The sequence below is a fragment of the Mus pahari genome, chromosome 23 (genome assembly GCF_900095145.1).
Source record: "Mus pahari chromosome 23, PAHARI_EIJ_v1.1, whole genome shotgun sequence".
Taxonomy (NCBI): Eukaryota; Metazoa; Chordata; class Mammalia; order Rodentia; family Muridae; genus Mus; species Mus pahari.
This window is the reverse complement of record NC_034612.1, coordinates 24656888-24678860: the sequence shown is the minus strand read 5'-3', so window position 1 is coordinate 24678860 and position 21973 is coordinate 24656888. Positions and strand designations below refer to the sequence as shown.

The 21973-nt window shown below is 44.7% G+C and overlaps 1 protein-coding gene across 4 annotated transcripts in view; it reads left to right on the top strand.

The window, feature by feature from the left end:
* Nucleotides 1-21973, top strand: part of Tpst1 (tyrosylprotein sulfotransferase 1) — a 58293-nt gene that overhangs the window by 16029 nt on the left and 20291 nt on the right. For 3 of the 4 annotated variants that reach the window (XM_029533890.1, XM_021186701.1, XM_029533891.1), the window contains 2 exons: nucleotides 7878-8820; nucleotides 20749-20947. In XM_029533890.1, the coding sequence (XP_029389750.1) occupies nucleotides 7976-8820; nucleotides 20749-20947 (1044 nt within the window). In that variant the 5' untranslated portion in view covers nucleotides 7878-7975. Of the gene's footprint in view, nucleotides 1-7877; nucleotides 8821-10291; nucleotides 10509-20748; nucleotides 20948-21973 lie in introns of those variants that run through there. The other variant, XM_029533892.1, reaches the window with a different exon arrangement.

The window sequence follows — 21973 nt, the reverse complement described above, 5'->3', positions numbered from 1 at the left end:
CGAGTCCAAAAGCTCTCTGCTCTTTCTTTCTAAGATGTCACTGTTACCTGGCTTGTGGAGACAACGTGCCACAGTGGGGCAGTTCCGTGCATAGTGTTGTAAGCTATGTTTTACCCTGCCTCACTTCTTTCTCTTTCTTGAGGCTAAAAGTGAAATGGAACCTTCTAGAGTTCCGTTCTAATTCTATTGAGCCTTACTCTGCAAAGGCCCCAGTTGAGAAAATACCGCTACTGCTTTTTTGAAGAGACATGATGGAGCCTTTAAGGTTCTAGTAAGAGGCCTGCGTGCACATGTCATACAGATGTCCGTGCACACTTGCACATATGCGGTGGTAGTGTGGGTAAGGGACAGCGTCGGGTCAGCATTTATTGTGCTTTTTTCATTTTGACTTCCCTAGCCTGTCCCAGTTTCATATGTATCTCTGGGTCTCTTTCATCTTGTCCCTCCATCACCCTCTTCTCCCCTGAACCCTTCTTTCCACCAAGCCCCCCTCTTAAAATTTTTTTTAAAGATTTATTATGATTACTTTAGTTATGTGCACAGGGGGATATGTACACATGAATGCAGGTGCCCACAGAGTCAGGGGTGTGAGTTCTCCTGGAGCTGGGGTTACAGGCATTGGGAGCCATGTGGGTGCTAGGAATCAAGCTCTGGTCCTCAGGAAGAGCAGTAGGAATAATAATAATAATTCTTCTTCTTCTTCTTCTTCTTCTTCTTCTTCTTCTTCTTCTTCTTCTTCTTCTTCTTCTTCTTCTTCTTCTTCAAAGATTTATTTATTTTCTGTATGTGAGTACATTGTAGCTGTACAGATGGGTGTGAGCCTTCGTGTGGTTATTGGGAATTGAATTTTTTTTTTTAAAGCTTTATTTATTTATTTATTTATTTTTAAGATTTATTTATTGACTGTATGTAAGTACACTGTAGCTGTCTTCAGACACTCCAGAAGAGGGTGTCAGATCTTGCTACGGATGGTTGTGAGCCACCATGTGGTTGCTGGGATTTGAACTCTGGACCTTTGGAAGAGCAGTCGGGTGCTCTTACCCACTGAGCCATCTCACTAGCCCGGGAATTGAATTTTTTAGGATCTCTGCTTGCTCTGGTCAACCCTGCTCGCTCTGGCCCAAAGATTTATTACTATACATAATTATAAGTACACCGTAGCTGACTTCTAACATACCAGAAGAGGGCGTCAGATCTCATTATTGGTGGTTGTGGGCTACCACATGGTTGCTGGGATTTGAATTCAGAACCTTTAGGAGAGCAGTCAGTGCTCTTGCCCGCTGAGCCATCTCACCAGCCCATCCCATGTCTTTTTTCCCTTTTGGTCTGTCACTGTTTCTGTCTCTGTATCTCTATCTCTGTCTCTTTGTGTGTTTACATTTGTGTGTGTGTGTGTGTTTTGTGTTGGCACGTGTGTTCATGTGAGTATATGTGTAGATGGCTGGACTCTCGATGTCTCTTTCTGAATCTTTGTACACTCTATTGAGACAAGGTCTCTCTGAACCAAGAGCTCACTATTTTGGCTGGTCTTAAATGGCCAGCTTGCCCTGGGGAATCCCTTTCTCTGGTTCCCAAGTGCTGCAATCACAGGTAGCTACCATGCCTGCCCAGCTTTTTAAATGTGTATTCTAGGGATCCAAGCTCTGGCTCTCACAGTTGCTTGGCAAGTGCTTTCTCCTTTGACTCCAGCCCTGCGCTTTCTTCCTAAAGGGCTGTTTGCTAAGGGTTTGAGAAGAGCCACAGCCAGGTGTGAGCAGGGACCTCAGGTTTAACAGTGTCTCGTGCAGAGAAAGGCACTGCCTAACGGGCTACCTTGGAGGCTTGTTGGAGGTGGGGTATGAGTTGAGAGCCTGCCCTCTGCTAAGTCTGCTGTGGGAGAGGCACAGTGTAGACAAAGGCTTTAGGCTTTAGGGATCGAAAATCTTTTTTGGAATAAATACAGTCTGTAAGATAAACTGCAAAGGGACATTGGAAGAATTGGCAAGACCTGGAGAAGTGCTGAGGGTAATAATATACTGCTTGAGCCTCAGCCTGTTCTCCTGTGAAGTGGGCTGACCCAGAAGCCCCTTGTAGCAGGGATGCAATGTGGATCTGTGAACTTCCAATTTGAGAACCATCTAAAGAGGAAGTCGATCTTTGTAAGTCTGAAAAGTAAGGAGAAAGGCAGGGGAAGCCAAAGACGACTTCTTGGATCTGTAGCTGGCCGGCATGCCCAGGTGATCCTTCTGTCCTTCACAAGGGACATTCAGTTGGTTAGAGGTCAGAAAGATCTCTGTTCTGAGAGTATATTGGAAAATCTGCTGACACACGTCAGCATGCTCAACTGGTGGTTGAGATGTTTCAGTGGAAAGTTGGTATTGAAATAAGAGACTGCAGACATCAGCCATATTAACATTTTTTCTTTTTGAGCTGTAGTCTCCAATTCCATATGTAGCTCAGGATGGCTTTAAGCTAAGGATGGTTTTGAGTTCCTCATCTTCTTCTGGGCCCTCTAAGCACTGCGATAGTAGGCATGTCCCCCCCCCCCTGCTATTTTATTTTACTTTTTTATTTTTCAAGACAGGGTTTCTCTGCTGCCCTGGCTGTCTGGAGCTCTCAGTAGACCAGGCTGGCCTCAAACTCAGAGATCCACTTGCCTCTACCTCCCGAGTGCTGGGATTAAGGGCACATGCCACCATGCCCAGTGTACCTTGTTAATTTTTGTTAGGTGTATACTTTCTATTTTTGATTTCAGAGGGGTAGCTAGTTGTTTTTGTTTTACAACTGAGTGGTTTTCTCCCCTCCTGGGGATGGAAGCCAGGGCCTTGTGTGTGCTAGACAAACACTGACACCGAGGCTCATCCCGGCCTTTAGTCGACTTTCACAGCATTCATTCATCTGTCACCTGTTGAATGCTGACAGTTGTCAAAAGTTAGCAAGTTAAATGTAATTTAAAATAGGAACAGTGTAAGTTTTAATCAAAAAGCCTTGCTAGTTCAGAAGAATCTTTTATTGTATTAATTCTCGGCTCTCCTGTAGCCTGCTTATACAAGCTCTCAAACAAATAGAATGTTAGAAGGCCACTCCTGTGACAATCCCAAGAGAAAGCAACCATTCTGAGAGCCCCTAAAAGCTCTGCTCTGTTTTACTGAGTGCGTTGAGTACGCTTTGTCCAGATTTCAATTATCTTGAAAAGCTTTTTTCTTCGGATCATTTCCCTGTCAGCATTAGTAAAATGCATCCTTTACTTCATTCACTGCCCCTGACCTCACTAAGCGCCTTTGATCAGAAACTTTGTGTAGCTTTCGGACTACTGAGGGGCGTGGCCTCATCACCCAGATCCTCCCCTTTGTTTCCCTGAGAGGCTCTGTGCTTTCCCTCCAGGAGCTGGAGAGATGGCTCAGTGGCTAAGAACACAGTGAGTCAGCTCTCACTGCTGCCTATAGCTCTAGCTCCAGAGGATCTAGCGCCCTCATCTGGACTCCACCAGCACTTGCACTCATGTGCACACACACAGTGCACTTAGTAATAAAAGCAATCGTTTAAAAAGAGGAAACAAAACTTGCATACAGTAAGACTGGCCTTTACCACACACACCCCCAACACAGTTATTTGACTTGTTTTCTTATTGTTGTTGTTATTGTTTGAAATGGAGTGTCATGTAGCCAAGTCTCACTTTTCACTCCCAATCCTCCTGTCTCCACCCCCTAAGTGCAGGGATTACAGGCTTGTGCCACCATGCTGGATTTATGTGGTGCTAGGTATGAACCCAGGGTGTCACGCGTGCTAGACAAGCACTCTCCCAAATATGTCTGTGCAGTGCACATGTGGGTGTGCATGTGTGGGGAGGCCATACTACTCCCTCCAGTTTCATTCTCTGGTGCCATCCACCTTTTATTCGCCAAGTAGGTTAGGCAAGTGACCTATCTCTACCTCCCTGTGCTGGGATTTCACACAAAAGCACATAGCATTTTTAAGTCAGCCTTTCTGTTAGTCATTTTAGGATGACACCATTCTGATATTTTTCTAGTTCTAAAACTTAAAAGTGTGAGTCCTCCAACTTTATTCTTTGTCAAGGTTGTTTTGGCTAGAATGAGATTTTACAAACCAAATTTGATCAAGTGACTGCTTTCTTAAAACGTTTTAAGTCCATCTGTTTAATTAATGTCACATAATTCCCACCCCTAGCTTGCCCTACAAGGGTTGTAGTCCAGCTCTGACTGACTTCATGCCATCTGTGCTCCTGTCCCCTGCCTTGTAATTACAGTGGCCTTTTCTTGACTTGTGACAGCTTTCAAACACCTTATCAGTGTGGGCTCCTGTGCTTGGCACGCCCTTCGTGTGACTCTGCCTAACTCCTACTCACTATTCAAATCTTAGCCCGAGTGCTGCCTTAAAGGGATTTGAGGGATGGCTTTAGGAATGCCCAGCAAGCACAAGGATGGGAACTCGAGCTCCAGAACACAGAGCCGTGGTGTTGCGTGCTTGTAATCCCACTGCTGGGAAGGTAGAGACTGGTCTGACCTCAGGGCTTACCAGCCTGCCAGTGTGGCATAAATGGTGAATTCCAGGCCAGTGGGAAGTCACCTGTCTCAGAAGAGATGGGTGATGTTCCTGAGGAGGGCACTCAAGGCTGACTTCTGATCTTTACATTCAGGTATGTACTCTCATTACATCACACACACACACACACACACACACACACACACACACACACACACACACTCAGAGGGAGAGACAGACAGACAAACAGGCAGACAGAAACAGATAGAGGCAGAGAGAAAGGTGGGATCAGAGAGGTTTCTATTTAAAATACTGAATAGGGACTTGATGTATGGCTAAGCGTTATTGTTATTGTTATTATTGTTATTGTTATTGCTCTTCCAGATGACTCAAGTTTGGTTCCTAGCTCCCATCTCAGGTGGCTCACAATTGCCTGTAAGTCTAGTGCAGGGACTCCAACACCTTCGTTTGACCCCCACAGTAGCCACTGAAGTCTCAGTCTCCCGCTCTCTCTCCCCCCTCTCTCCCCCCTCTCTCCCTCTTTCTCTCCCTCCCTCTCCCCCCTCCCGCTCTCTCCCTCTCTTTTCCTCTCCCTCCCTCCCTCTCAGCATCTGGTGCTGCCAGCTGGTTATTTGGCCCTTTGGTTCTTGTATTTTTATTAGATGCCCTGCTCCTGCTGAATTATTTCCTGCATGTATAAAATGTCAAACTATGTCCTCTGTGTCCTCTGTCATTTGGGCGAAACAGACCCTCAGCTCTGTAGACTGCCCATCCAGCTCTATAGACTGCCCTGCCTAGTCTAGTTTGGGACGGTCCCCCTCCTCCTTACAATATAGTTCTAATTTCATCAACCAGGGTGTTAGTGTCCTAAGGTTGGATCTAATTCTAGTTTTTGTTAGTTGGTCTTTTCGCCATTGTTCTTTTTTCCCACACACTCCCTTTTTATTTGAGTCCTGGGGTAGCATCACAGTGTGCCTTCCATAAAATGGATCCCGTTCTGTAGTAAGACTTTTTAATGCTGTATTGCTACCAATTATCCTAAATTGATGCTTCTTCTTTGTAGCCTCTTTTTATTAAGGCGATCTTTTAATCTCAACCTGTTCTTCAGGATTCTTGATTGAAGTTCTGTGCGGTGCCTGACATATGTGCTCAGATACATCAAATAGATTAATATGTGAATAAACAAAATCCAGATCTCAGTTGGTGTAGCTCTTTGAAAATTTTTTTTTTAGTTGTGTATTCACGTTTAGAAAACAGCTGTGTTGAGGTGTGATTTCTATGCCCTAATCCTCCCCCATTGTCAGTGAACGATTCAGTGGTTTTATTAGATTTTATAGTTGTGCAATTCTGGACAACACTCGAGTCAAAAAAGTTTTCATCTGCTCTGGAAAGTCCCACATGCTGGTGGCAGTTAAGCCCTTGCTTCTGCAGCTTGGTCTCTGTCTCCATGAGCTTGCCTGTGTACTGTACCTCTGTGTGTGATTATTACTTTTTGGATAGTTGTATGGCAGCTATTCTATGTATTTATGAACGGCTTTGAAGTAAACCTGTATGTTTGTAGAGTGCATGTACTCTTGTAATTGTTTTCCATTCTAACATGGTTCCTAGTGGTCGCCTCTCGGTCTGGGTAGCTCGGTACTCAATAGTTGCTTGGCTTAGACAGCTGAGCCATGAGCTCCTCCCCAGTAGGTCTGGCTGTTTGTACATCTGCCTCTTCCTTCACATTCCCTTCCTTTCCCTTTCCCATCCTTCCCCCCCCCCATTCCCCTCTCCCCGCTTTCCCTTGCCTTCTTTAGTTTTATCAGGCATGCTGTCACACTAGTCCAGCTTGACCTCTTGAGCTCAGTATATAGCCCAGGCTAGTGCCAAACGCCCCGCATTCTGCATGCTTCCTAGTTCTAAGTTCCGGGATTATGAATCTGAACCATACAAGCTTCTCCTGGACCTTTCGTGTCTCTTTAGTGCCCAAGGTGCCCAGCCAGGACTGCAGCTTCAGCCTGCTAGAGCTGCTCTCTCTCTCTTGTTGAGCGTGACAGTGCACTTGAGCATGTGTGTTCGCCACCACTTGAGAGCAGAAGTTCCCAGTACTGTCAGTGCTGTCCTGCTGCGCGTGGTCATGGTGCCTGTTGCTAAGTCAGGGGATGGCAGAGTTACAGACTCGCACTCTACTAACCAGTTTCTCAGGTGTCAGTTGTAAATGTTCTTAGGTTGTTCTAGTCCTCTGACTGATTCCAGAGCACTGAAAGGCCCACTTGTTAATCAAGCTTTATAATAGTGGTTTGGGGAGGTGGGAGATTGGCTACATTGTCACTAGGCCAGAACTGGAAGTCCTGACTCAGATAAATCTTCAGATTTATTATGTATGTGTATACACACACACACACACACACACACACACACACTCCATATATGTACCTGAAGGCATCAGATTCCCTGGAACTGGAGTTACAGATGATTATTAGCCACCACACGGGTGCTGGGAATTGGATCCAGGTCCTTTGCAAGAGCAGCCAGTGCTGGGCCGTTTCCCCAGCCCATCAGGATGTATTCTTTCTCTAGTATGTCCAATCATTTCCCCATATAGACTTCTTAACTGTTCTAGTTAGCATCCCGCTGGGAAACGGAGCCAGCGAGATTACACACAGAGAGGGGACATAGGACTGGCTACACTTAGGGGATGCATCACACATAGAGAGGGGCATGTGGGACAGCTAGGAGATTGAGGCTCAGAGATTGTGGGGTTGCAGGTTAAACACCAGGGGACAGCTAGGCACATATGAGTTGTGCTCTGAGCTCTATGTAGGTAATTTGTCTCTGTTATAGAATACGGAGCTAGTGACGGGGGTGGGCATGCAGTTTGAATGCAAGTGATCAACACTGGATTAGACTCCAACATTTAGTCCGTGTTGTAATGTATTAAATGTTTAATGAATTTGCTGTTAAAACGTCTTGTTTTTCCATGGCGAGTCAGATGCATAGCTTCAGATTTGTTAAATCAAAAAAAAAAATGCTGTTTCTGATTATAAACATTTCTTATTTGTCTGTCTGGGGTACGGGGCTTTTTTCTAGAGGTTGCACCTGGGTCTTCATGCTGGGTCTGACATTAATCTATAATCCCAGCAGCGTTTTGTTTTGAGACAAGATCTCATGAAGTTGCCCAGGCTGGCCTTGGAGGCACTCTGCACTATAGGCGGGTCCGAACAGTCTGCTTACCTCAGCCTCCTGTGAGGCCTGCAGCACCGTGCTCAACTGGCTTGTTCTTGCTCACATTTGTGGCTATTATATTCTTAGGATAGTAAAGCATTGAGCTTGCTTCAGCTGCTTTCTGGCTAAATCCATTGGTGGCTGGTTTGTGGACACTCGGAATGTGATGGTGATCTGTGCTTTTCCACCAGATGCTGATCCCCTTTCCACAGTAGAATCTCCATGGCCTGACCGTTTCTTGGCAATAATTTTGAGCAAAACCTATGTCTAATAAGATATCCACATCAAGATGGTTGGAAAGCTGAAGCAGAACTTACTCTTGGCGTGTCTGGTCATTAGTTCTGTGACCGTGTTTTACCTGGGCCAGCATGCCATGGAGTGCCATCACCGAATAGAGGAACGTAGCCAGCCAGCCAGACTGGAGAACCCCAAGGCGACTGTGCGAACTGGTCTGGACGTCAAAGCCAACAAAACTTTCACCTATCACAAAGATATGCCTTTAATATTCATCGGAGGTGTGCCTCGGAGCGGCACCACACTCATGAGGGCTATGCTGGATGCACATCCTGACATCCGCTGCGGAGAGGAAACCAGGGTCATCCCTCGAATCCTGGCCCTGAAGCAGATGTGGTCCCGGTCCAGTAAAGAGAAGATCCGCCTGGATGAGGCTGGTGTCACAGATGATGTGCTAGATTCTGCCATGCAGGCCTTCCTTCTGGAGGTCATTGTTAAACATGGGGAGCCGGCACCTTATTTATGTAACAAAGATCCTTTTGCCCTGAAATCCTTGACTTACCTTGCTAGGTTATTTCCCAATGCCAAATTTCTCCTGATGGTCCGAGATGGCCGGGCGTCAGTACATTCAATGATTTCTCGGAAAGTTACTATAGCTGGGTTTGACCTGAACAGCTACCGGGACTGTCTGACCAAGTGGAACCGGGCCATAGAAACCATGTACAACCAGTGTATGGAAGTTGGTTATAAGAAATGCATGTTGGTTCACTATGAACAGCTTGTCTTACACCCTGAACGGTGGATGAGAACGCTCTTAAAGTTCCTCCATATTCCATGGAACCATTCCGTTTTGCACCATGAAGAAATGATCGGGAAAGCTGGGGGAGTTTCTCTATCAAAGTGAGTAAACGTAGTGTTTTCTCTCTCTTTCTTCTCTCTCTCTTCTTCCTTCCTTCCTTTCTTTTTTGAACCCTGTATTTAGCTGATAAAGATATGGATCTGTGCCACTTATGGCTGCTCTTGACAGCACTTGGGAGGCAAACTTCTGTGAATTCAAAGCCAACCAGGTCTGTGAAGTGTCACACGCCAGTCAGGGCCACACAGAGAGGACCCTGACTCAAGAAAAGACAAGATATACACCCGAGTATGTTTGTGTTTGTTTTTCATTGGTGAGGTTTCTTTTGTTCTTTCACTACCAGTTCATCTCCTGTCCTTCCATTTACTGGTGTGTGTGTGTGTGTGTGTGTGTGTGTGTGTGTGTGTATGTGTGTGGTGTGTATGTGTGTGTGTATAATAACTAAATGTTTTGAACTCACTAAATGCATGCACATGTGGTAGATGTACTTCTGGATATCAGCTACAAAAAAGCTGACTGTTGTAATTTGCAAACGTCCCTAGAAATCAGAAGCCACTGAAGCTGAAGGATGTACATGGAAGCCCAGGCCGGTGAGAAAAGCTTCCACTGTGTAGACATTGGCTTTGGACTGATCAAACAAACTCTGATAACTACACACACACACACACACACACACTCTCTCTCTCTCTCTCTCTCTCTCTCTCTCTCTCTCTCTCTCTCACACACACACACACACACACACACACACACNCTCTCTCTCTCACACACACACACACACACACACACACACACACACACACACACAAGGACTCGTAAAGCTACCAGGCTAGCGTCAGAATCACTTGTTAGCTGAGGATGGCTTTGAACTTTGAACTTCTGGTCCTCTTGCCTCTACCATCTGACGTACCCACCAGGTTCAGTTTATGTAGTGCTGGGGATAGACCTTGGGGCTTCATGTATACCAGGCTAACCCTTTACTGAGTTGCATCACCAGGCTAGCTTTAGAAAATGTTATGTAGAGGACAAGGACATTGTTTTGTTTTGTTTTTTGGGGACAGGGTTTCTCTGTGTAGCCCTGGCTGTCCTGGAACTCACTCTGTAGACCAGGCTGGCATCGAACTCAGAAATCTGCCTGCCTCTGCCTCCCATTAAAGGCAGAGGATTAAAGGCGTGCGCCACCACCGCCCGGCTGACAAGGACATTGTTATCTCTTACAGGAAAGAGATTGGTAAGCCACAGAAAGATCAAGGCTAGCATTAAGAATCCAGAGCTTGCCCTTGCTGGACTCTTGTATTTTTCTAAGAGCTTGTGCCTTGCTTCTGTGGCCATGTGAAGGGTACATTGTGTTTTTATAAAAGACTACAAAGTTTGGGCACCTAGTTTATATAAGAAGTTTATTAGGTTCAGCATGCATAATACAGTGACTTTGGTATTTTGTGAAATGTCAAGGCCTGCTTCCTTTCTTCTGAGCTAGCTGTCCTGACACTGATAACCCAATTTTTTTTTTTCCTGCAGTGAAGCTGTGCAAATGGAAGTTGCTGTTAAATTCAGGAAAGTAAATTGGTTATACTTCAAACTTCACTTCTATTCATATATATTCCCCCTGTTTAAAGAACTCCCTTAGACACCCCCAACCCCATGCTCTCTGTGTGGGTCTTTCTTTCTGAATGTTGTTCTTTGTCCCTTAATTATGCTTAAGCCTGTATTAATTTTGTTTTGTTTTGTTTCTTGAGACAGGGTTTCTTTGTATAACCCTGGCTGTCCTAAAATTTGCTATGTAGACTAGACTGGCCTCAAACCCATAGAGATCTGCCTGCCTGTGGTTCCTGAGTCCTGGAATTATGACCAGTATATTAAAATATATATTTTTAATGAAACTTCAACTCTGCTTCATTAGGAAAAAAAAAGAGAAAAGCCATGCCCATCCTTTTGTGCTAGCTTGCTTCCATTAAAGCAGCTTCCGGGTTGGTTGGTTTGTTTTTAATTCAGTGTCTATAATTTGTGCATGGGTGGGTGGTCCAGCTATAGACTCACCTGTCAGGGTCCTGAATTACATGGCAAATACTGATTTTTTTTTTCATGTAAATGATTTAAAGGAACACCTGTGTGCTTATACCTTCCTGCCTTTCAGCCATTGATTATTTACAAGTGATTAACCCTCATCTAGGCTCCTCTTACTGACTCAGAGGAAGTTAGAGCTCTAGTTGCCGTCATTAGTTTATTGCCCTTTCCAGATAATAGACTAAGTGATTTTTAAAACGGTTTTAAGGCAAGGTTTCAGTAGCTCCTAATCCTTCTGTGCTGAGCCCACAGGTGTACCATCTTGTGTCTTGGGGGGAACGCTGCGCACATGGATTCAGCGGACCATGGACCAGAAGTATTTGGAAAAATGTGTACGAAACATGCAGACCTTTTCTTGTTTTTGTTCTTTGAACTGTGTAGTATGAACGCATAGTACATAAACAGAGCAGGCAGCTCTGTTTTACAAGTGGGGTCCTGCACTCAATGGAGAGGAGAGTTTGAGCATGCATTAAATTCTATTGGCTATTGTATATGAGAGGACGTGAGTACGTTCTGTGCAAATGCTGCGTTATTTAGTCTGGGTCTTCTTTAGTGTGTACAGATCTTGTTATCTGAGGAGGGTCAACCAGTACTTCCTCCTAACATCAAAGGCTGACTGTTCAGCCCTTATGTGTGTGTGCTGATTTAGAGACTCCAGTGCTAGTTATCTATTGGTATAAGAACCCAATTAGCAAGATAAGAAAAGTGGAAGAGGAGGAGGAGAAAATCCCAGCACTTAGGGGGCAGAGGCAGGAGGATCTCTGTGAGTTTTAGGCCAGCCTGGTCTACAAAGTGAGTCCCAGGACAGCAAGAGCTGTTACACAGACAGATCCTGTCTTGAAAAAAACAAAAAAAAACAAAAACAAAAAACAACAAAAAAAACCACACCCCACAATTAGACCCTTAGATTCCTGAAGTAGAAATAGTAGTAGAGGTAGTAATGCTTATAGCACCTGTAAACTAGAGGCCACTTCTATCTGTCTGTCTGTCTGTCTGTCTGTCTGTCTGTCTATCTGTCTATAGATACAGATATATACATATACACCTATGTAGATACATCTAGATTATATATGCATGTATATATCTGTATCTATATTTAGATAGATAGATAGATAGATAGATAGATAGATAGATAGATAGATAGATAGATAGATGGCATGTACCCACTCGTGTGCATGCGCATGTGCCATATGAATCCAGCAGGCTGTGGAAGCCAGATGAGGGCTTCAGATCTCCTAGAGGTGGAGTTACAGGCAGTGGTGAATTGCGAGGCATGAGTACTGGGGATTCAGATCCTGTAACTCAGGACTACAGGATGGATCAGCTTTCGTAAACACAGAGTTGTTTCTCCAGCCCCAGCACACAGGGTTCTCTAGAAGTAACAGAACTTATAGACTGAATCTCTGTATGCATAAAGGGGGTTTATCGGAATGACTAACAGGCTGTGGTCCAGCTAGTCTAACAATGGCTGACTGTGAGTGGAAACTCTAAGAATCTAATGCAGAGTGCTTTCGCTGTCCTAGCAGTGTTCCGTCCTCTACCTACTCATCCTTTCGATCCCGTGGCCCTGGATATTGGTTTTTTGTTTTCTCTATTTTTGTACTCTAGGCAACGTTTTGCTCTTCCGAGATTCTCATAGCGTTGGAACCATCAGTACATAGCATCTTCAGACCGGCATGTTCCACTTAGTAATGTGCACTTACACCTTCTCCTTCCCTGCCTGGATCGAAGTGTTGAATAGCATCCTATTGTCTGTTTGTATCACAGTTCCGTGTGTTCACTACTATTCATCCAAGACCCTAGAGCTCCTTGAGAGCTTCTGAGACTTGGCAATTATGAATAAAGCTGCTATAAACATCCACGCAGATTTTTGGGTGGGTATAAGGTTTTTATCTCATTTGCATAAACACCAAGGACCATGGTTGTTGGATCATAAAAATAAGATCAGCTTCGATCAGCTTCACTAGAAGCTGCCAAGGTGCCCTCCAGGGTAGCTGTGTTGTTTATTTACCCCCTGGAATGATTCGTTCTATTTGTCAAGTTGACAGTGTAGAGCTGCCTGGGAAGGGAAATCTTAATGAGAGATTCTGTTGAGATTACATTATTCTGTGGATGAGGCTGTGAGGGATTTTCATAACTGGATGAACTGAGGTGGGAAGACCTACCCTGAATGTGGGCAGCTCCATTTTATGAGCTGGGGTCCTGGAGTGAACAAAGAGGCACGAGTGAGCCTGCATTCATTCGCTGCATTCTGCCCTGGGATGTCTGTGGATGTGATATTATCCATCTAGTTAAAAAAAAAAAAATCTGTGGAGTAGCTTTTTAAATGTGTTTCTGGTTTTTTGGTTTTTTTTTTTAGATTTATTTATTTATTATATGTAAGTACACTGTTGCTGTCTTCAGACACTCCAGAAGAGGGCATCAGATCTCATTAAGGATGGTTGTGAGCCACCATGTGGTTGCTGGGAATTGAACTCAGGACCTTCAGAAGAACAGTCAGTGCTCTTAACCGCTGAGCCATCTCTCCAGCCCTTAAATGTGTTTCTTAATTCTAAATTTATGTCACTTTTGTTTGATTATTCGCCTCGTTATTAATAACCCTCTTCTGCTTACTTGTGTGCTGGATACTGTCCACATTACTATTTTGGGTGTCGGATATTTTTGTACTTTCTATAAATCCTCTATAAATATCGAGCTTTGTCGTGGAGTTCAGTTAAGTTACTTGGCTAGAATTGTGTGTGTATGATTTGTCCGGTGGGTCAGAGAACTAGTTACTTTATAGTTTCTACAAGTAAGGCCTTGCTGAATGCCGTCGACAGGATAGAGTTCTCCCACCTGGATGGTAGGAGCAGGCTCTGTGCTGCTTCCATGTAAGGGCTGGACACAGTTCCCTATGCATCGGTTTGGGTGTCTCTTTCCCCTAATCACAGCTCTAGAACCCCTCTGTTCAACTTTGTCTCTGTCCTGAAAGCTCCAGGTGTTCTCCTTTCCTTGGTCTTCCTGCTCCCCCCTCCCCTCCCCCCCCCAAGTGTCTACTGACTCAACCTTCATGGTGGGACAGGTAGCCAGACTGGCCTTGAACTCCTTATATAGTTGTATCAGTCAGGGTTCTCTGGAAGTAGACCTTATAGACTGAATCTCTGTATACATAGAGGGTTATTGGAATGACTAACAGACAGTGGCTGACTGCGAATGGAAACTCTAAGAATCTAATAGCTGCTCAAGGCCGGATGTCTCAGCTGGTCTTCAGCACACACTGGAGTCCCAAAGAAGTAGACTGTAATGCCTGAATGGGTGTGCTGCTAGCAAGGCGAGGACAACCAGGCAGAGGGCAAAAGCTTTCTTCTGTGACCTTAGTTATACTTCCAGCAGGAATGGCCCAGGCATGTCTCCCCCCCTCAAGATCCTGATCAAAGCCACATGTCATCCTGCCTCAGAGGTCCAGGCTAGAAGTGGATCTACCCATTTCCAACCAAGCAAAGGGTTTCTCATAGGTGTGCCCTCCATTTCGTTCCAGATGTAGTCAAGTTGACAACCCAAAATAGCCATCACAGTAGTCAAGGATAGTCCTGAATTTCTGATCTTCCTACTTCTATTTCCAAACTGTTGGGATTTCAGGCATGAGCCAGCAGTCCCATCCTGTCTTCTTTCTAGCATGTGTTAACACCTTCTTGCTTTTGTAGTGGTAACTGTGCTGTTCTGATATTCAGTTTTCTGCTCTGTCTCTTTAACACAGTTACGTTACTTTTCACTCTGCATTCCCAGTATGTAGAGGGTGAGGAAAAACCTCTGAACAGTCGCATCTCAGGTGGCTTGGATGCTCACGGTGATCACAGCTCCTGGACCTCATGCCAGCATCACAGCTGCTGCAGTTTCCCTTGGAATTCAGTATCATTTATCATAGCATTTGTCAGGGTTCTCTCCTAGCTTTACAACATTGCACGTTTACATTTGCTGCTGGATACATTGATTTAGTAGGAATAGAGGGAAGAGGCATCTTCAGGTGGGTTTAAGTGCCTTGCTGGGGACCAAAACGAAGGTTCAGTGGTTAAAGAACACTCGCTGCTCTTGCAGAGAACCCAAGCTCAGGTTCCAGTACCCACAACTATGTGTAACTCTAGGCTCAGGGCTTCTGATGTCCTCTTCTGTCTCCACGGACAGCTGCACACATGTAGTGCATGTGCACACACCCAGATACACACCTAGAATAATGCAAGTAAATGTCTGTAACTCTTAACTCAGATGAAACGAGGCTGGGGCGATGACTTGCTGCTCTTGCAGAGGACCTGGCTTGGGTTCTCAGCGCTCCAAGCCTCTGATCACAGTCCTGGTACTCCTGGTACAGAGATGCTGACACTCCTCTAAACTCTTCTTCGCTGTAGGCCTGTGGTGCATAGGTATACATGCAGGCAGAAACACTCGTGCATGTACAATAAAACTCTATTAAAAAACATCTTGGGGAGCGCTTATTCTCAACTTATCTGAAGTTCAGGGGGAAGGTTGGTATAGATGGCATTTTATTACCCCAGGCCTGTTCATCATGTGTCATAGGAGATGGACTGAATTGACAGCCTGGATTATTGGTACTCTTTGTTTTTTTGTTTATTTGTTTTCCTTTTTCTTTTTCTTTTTCTTTTTCTTTTTTTTTGGTAGTTGCCTGGAAAGCGAATTTAAAAGCCTCTTTATTCCTCATGCCCCAGAGCTGGTTTATCCATGAAGCTGCTGCCAGAAACATTTACAAAGCTCTTGCCATGCTGCCTGAGTCAGTAGATAGCGATGTGGACAAACACCAGAACCCCTGAAAACATACAAGGATTCTGACATGTTTCTGCAAGTGCAGATAGCCTTGGTCCTGGATGTGCGTGTGCACGTGCGTGCCTAGGGAAGATGTTTGGCTGATCTCAAGACTCCACCGAAGCAGTAAAAGGCAAAGGCAGAGCTGGAAACCAACTGGCTGAACGCTGTGCTCCAAATCCACACAGAGCTCTTGTGGATTTAGGCATATGAGAAACCCTTACTGCCAGTCTGACAAACACAGACTTAAGCACTGTACACAGCAAAAAAAAAAAAAAGACGTGCAGACTTTGTAGAGTCAGTTTTGAAGAAAACTATTTATTGAATAATAACGACTGCAGACCTGTGTGTGTTCACGAGTGTGAGGTACACCTATGTGCTAATGCCCGTGCACATGTGTGTGTACACGTGGTAGCCAGAAGTCAGCGTTGAAGGTTGTTTTCCCAGTGGTCTACCTTGGGGTTTTTTGAGACTGGGTCTCCCCTTGGTCTGAAGTTCTCTGATTAAGCCAAGCTATCTGGCTCCTGAGCCCCAGGGATCTGCTTGTTGCCACCTCTGTAGCACTAAGATTAGAGTAAGCATGCACAGTTTTACATAAGTTCTGAGGATCAAACTTGGCTCTCCACACTTGCAAGGCAAACACTTTATGGAGGGAGCCATCTCCCAGGCTCTGAAGAACTGATTTTTTAAAAATTAAAAACAAACCAGAAGTAGGTAGATCTCTGTGATTTCAAGGCCAGCCTAGTCTACATAGTGAGTTCCTGGACAGACAGGATTATACAGACACTGCCTCAAATAACGACAAAACAAAACGCAAACAAACAAAACCAACCCCAAAACATAAACCTAGTTATGAGTCTGTTGGTTTCTGAGCTGGTTAGGTGGCTTGTTGTTGTTGTTGTTGTTTTGTTTTTTGTTTTTGTGAACTTGACACAAGCCAGAGTTGTTTGGGAAGAGGGAACTTCAGTTGAGAAAATGCTTCTTAGGGGCTCTGTCGACAAGATTGAACAGTTAAGAGCGATCACTGCTCTTGTAGAGGACCCAGATTCAATTCCCAGCATCCACAGGGTGCTGTGACTCCAGTTCCAGGGAATCTGATACTTCTGATTTCCACAGGCACAGAACAAATGTGGTGCACACACATGCATGTAGGCAAAACAGTAACACACATCCAAAATGAAAATGAGTAAGTCTTTAAAAATAAAGAGAAAACATCCCCCGTGCAGATGGCCCGTCCGCAACTGTGTAAGAAAGCACGCAGGGCAAGCCATGGAGAGAGGATTCCAGAAACAGTGGCCTTCTGTGGTCTCTGCTTCAGGTCATGTCTCCTCTAGGTTCCTGCCCTGACCTCCCTCGATAGACTGTGATTGGGATGTGTAAGCCCACTAAATTCTTTCCTCCCCAAGTTACTTTTGGTCATGGTCTTTTATCACAGCAACAGAAGGAAAACTAAGCCAGTTAGCATGTTGAATTTTAGCATTTAAGTCCTTGGCCCCTTGTGTTACTCTTGAAGTCCAGAAAAGGCACAGCATAATTATAAGCAGCATTTAACCACACTGGTTGGTACCTCATGCTGGAGGGCCAGAGCAGCATGTGTTAGCGAGGGAACATTTGAGAACCAGGATGCAGTGTTTTTTACAACCACATTAGGCCCATTAAAAAAAAGAAAATGAAATCAGATCTGTTGTTCATAAAGAATGCAACTCTGGCTGGCCACACATCGAGATGTTGTTCTGCAGAGAAAATAAGACAACCAAGGACAAACCGCACCAGACCTGCTTTCCCCCCACATGGAAGAAGAAAGGCTGAGGCTTGGCCTGCGTGTGTGTGGGTGGAGCGTTGACTAAAGGGGGGCCTTCTGCTCCTTGGTCTTGGCTTAACTGTTCTCTAAACCGGGGAATGCTCACTGTTTCTGAAACAGAAACGGATTTCCCCAGCTTCTTTTATTCAACAGACGAGGAGAAACAGTAAGATAAGAACCACTTAAAGCGATCATGAACATGCATTTTTTATTAATTTCATTCTAGAGACAATCGCCAACTTTCCAAGATGGATATTGAGCTCAAGCAGGTTGATTAGCATCAGAGAAATTAAACGTGGTAAACAAATGTCCTATATAAGGTGATCACAAGTGGATTGTTTTCAACCGTTAGGGAACAGATAGTCTAATGTTACGTACATCATTTTCAGTCATAAGAGAGAGGCATTGTGGCTGACACTTGTAATCCCAGCATTTTGGAGGTGGATCAGGAGTTAAAGGCCAGGGTCTGCTACATGGAGAGTTAAGAGACTGTGTTTGTTAGGGTTTTTATTGCTGTGATGAAACACCATGACCAGAAGGAAATTGGGGAGGAAAAGGATCGAACATTTGGCTTGTCCCTTCAAATTGCTGTTCATAGAAGGAAGCTGCTCCACAGCTGAGACATTTTCTCAGTTGAGGTTGCCTCCTTCACAAGACTTTAGTTTTATGTTAGGTTGACATGAAACTACCCAGCACACAAACCCAACTGGGCTGCTTGAGACCCTATCTCAAAAGCAAACCAAACACAGGGAAGGGGTGGGGAAAAAACGGCTCAGCGGCTAAGGGAGAGTCCAGCCTTTATAGAGGGAGAGCCCTAGTTTGACTCCTTGGCACCCATGTCTAGTCATTCACAACCATCTGTAACTTCACGGATCAGTTGTGTGTGGTTTTAATGTCAGCTTGCCACAAATTAGACTCACCTGACTAGGGAACCTCACCTGAACTGTGCTCCGATTGATGTGGGAAGACACTCCCCCCCCCCCCCCCAGTGAAGGTGGCACCATCTAATCGGAGCTCAGATACAGAAAGTTTGTGAGGAAGGAGACTTTCTGCTCGCGTGGCCTGGGTGGCTTCTCTTGCTGCTGGGTGGCTTTGCTCTGTTGTTGCTGATTCCTTAGATGATAGCAGAGCCAGGGATCCAAGCTTTCATTGGGGAATAGACCAGGAGCGCTCCAGGAAACCTCTAGGCTTCAGGCACTCTGGATTACCGAGGCGCTCTCCTTGTAGGACGGGTGCTGGTTGTCACCCTCCAGGGAGAGACAGCTACTGAGACACTCATCCTCAAGGACCAAATAACCTACCTGGTTCTCAGCTTCTTGGGTGTGAATTGGCTGCTGTTACTCTCTTAACACTTACTTAAATTCAAACACACACAGCACATGCACACACACACACACAACACACACAGCAGGACCCTAACTTAAACAGGATCTTACACCTCTGATTCCCTATAGGTAACTGCACTCAGATGAACACATACACACTTAGAAATAAAAATATATAGGGCTGGAGAGCTGGCTCAGCAGTTAAGAATATTTGCTGCTTCTTCAGAAGACCTGGATTCAATCCCTGGGACTCAGACCACATGTAACAACCACTTGAAACTCCAGTTTCAGAGGCTCCAATGCTCTCTTCTGACTCTTTGTGCACAACCACACATGTAATTCATAGATATGCTTCAAGAAAACACCCATTCACATAATACAAAAATAATAATTAAAACACTTTAATCTTCAAAAACTTGTCACTTTATGAAAATGTAATCACAGTTGTCAGTAGAATTACAGGAAGGAAGCTTCAGATAAATTTTTCAATATCTCTCAGATGCTCAAATCATAAACAATAGCAATAAAAAGAATTCAACTGTATATCAAAGACTGTTAAGCTATCATGACCAAATAACTTTTATTGTAGCAACTGTCAACATAAATTAATAAATTTTAGTAAATTAAAGAAAAAAGCCCTGTGTAGCCTTGGCTGACTTGGATCTGGGCCTAGCCAGCCTCAAACTCATGGAGATCCACCTGCTTCTGCTCCATCTCAAGAAACATGAACAGCTATTACAGTGGTGCTGAGAAGGGAACAGAGGCTGGACTCTCAGGTATGACGGGCTGCTGGCTGATTCACAGATGCCTTGCCTTGCCACATTGAGCTGTGGGTCTTTACGGCCACCAGTGTGTCAAGCATGGTGTATTAACGTTCCAGGGAGCTGGTGGGTGCCAGAGTGCTAAATGAAGGCCCTGGCCCACTTTAAGAACATGTTGGCTGCTTTCTAAGACTGAAGGAGATGGGTGTCTATGTCTGTCTGTGGTGTGTCTCTGTCTGTCTGTCTGTCTCCCTCTCACCATGTTGGTTCAAAGAAGAAACTCTGGTTGATAGGCTCAGAGCAAGTACAAGGTAAGCCATCTCACTGGCCCATACTATCTGTTCTGTTTTCTTGAGATTGGGTCCCTGGGCTATGAATGATATGGTGAGTTCAAAGTGAACCAGGCTGGCTTTGAACTCGAGGAGATCCACCTGCTTCTGTCTCTCAAGAGCTGGGATTAAAGGTTTGCGCCAACACATCTGGTTCCTATTACTGTCTATGCTAAAGGCTATGATAACATCCATCCAACCTTCTGTAATTGGCTTATAATGTAGACAGTTATAAATTTAAATTAAAAAATTTGTAAGCATGAATGTGTTAGACTTGTGTGTGTGTGTGTGTGTGTGTGTGTGTGTGTGTGTGTGTGTATGTGTGTGTGTGTGTGTGTGTATGTGTCACAGGATAAGTTTTGAGAGTCAGTTGTCTTCTGTTGTGGGTTGTCAAGGTGCTTCAAATGCGTTTACCCACTGAGTTATCTCACCTGCTCAGATAATTAAAGACGTTAGAGCTCCGAAAAAAAAAAAAAAAAACAAAAAAAAACAAAAAAGAAGTTAGAGCTCACAGAGAATTTAGTTGTTTAACTCTTCCCTTTTATCTTTTTCTCTTTCTTAGCATCTTTTTAAAAATTTATTTGTTTACTTTACATCCTAATATTAGCCCACCTTCTCCTTCCAGTACTCTGTCACTTAAGTAGATCCTCCCCCAATTTCTCCCCCCTCTTCCCTGAGAAGGGGGAGCCTCCTCAGGGTACCCCCCTCCTTTTGTTCTTTTTATAAGCTAGGAGTCTCATGTAGTTAGGATGACCTCTAACTTGCTGTTGTAAGCAGGGATGACTCCTAAAACCCCTAACCCCCCTGCCTGTGCTTTTGGAGCTCTGAGACTCCATGCATGCCACGTGGTTTTATTTTGTTTAGAATTTACATAAATAGTTGCTCATGGTGTTGTTTTCAGAGTGGAGAGATCAACAGACCAAGTCATCAAACCCGTCAATGTGGGGGCTCTGTCGAAGTGGGTTGGGAAGATACCCCCGGACGTCTTACAAGACATGGCAGTCATTGCACCCATGCTCGCCAAACTGGGATATGACCCGTACGCCAATCCCCCTAACTACGGAAAACCTGACCCCAAGATCCTGGAAAACACCAGAAGGGTAAGTGAGAGCCTCTCCCCCCCAACAAAGTAACTAGGAAAAATAGACATGGGGGGGGGTGGTGAGTAGATTTTTCTTGTTTTGTTTCTTGCTTTTTTTTTTCTTTTTTTTTCTTTGTTCTTGTTTCTTGCTTTTTATGACCAGAAAATTATCTTAAATTACCATTGTCTAACTTGCCGGATGCTCTATCATCAGAAGTCTGCGGCGTCTGTAAAACCCTTCTTCCCAGACGCTGCGGGGACGGCAGCGTGCCTTTGCTCAGTTTGTCACATTGGCACAAACAACAGAATTGTTAGTGAGCTGGCTTCTGGTTTCCTTTTCCCCCTCCTTAAGTGTAAGGACCGCTTTGCTGTTGAGGCACTGCTTAGGTGAGGTGTGGTTTACTTGACCTCCTGAGGGCCAGCCAGTAGCTCCGTGAGAAGGACGATTATATATACTAGCTCTCTGTTGAAAGATATGGGCTGGGGAGATGGCTCAGTCAGGAAAGCTCCCTGCTCAGATCCGAGAACCCCCAGAGAAGCTGGCCTTCACGCACATGTGCGTGTGCACTTCCCCCAACAAGTATAAGCACACACACCTAGTAAAAATGAAGACAGTTCGGCATGGAGAGACTGCTCAGCGATTAAGAGAACTGCATGTTCTCAGAAAGGACCCGGATTCAGTTCCTAGTACCCACGTGACAGATCACAACTTCTCTAACCCCAGTTCTGATGCCCGTTTTGGCCTCCAAGAGCACTGTATGTATGTGGTGCACTTACATACATTCTGACAAAACATTTATACAATAAAAATAAATGAATAGGGTCACAGCTTTTTAGCATACTGTGCTAAAACTGTAAAGAACTAATCTGAATAAATACCTTAATGGTTAAATCTGGTTTCAAATCATCATCCTGCATTTCTCTTTTTAAAAAAACATTTTTTTTTTTTTTTTTGGAGACAGGGTTTCTCTGTGTAGCCCTGGCTGTCCTGGAACTCACTTTGTAGACCAGGCTGGCCTCGAACTCAGAAATCCACCTGCCTCTG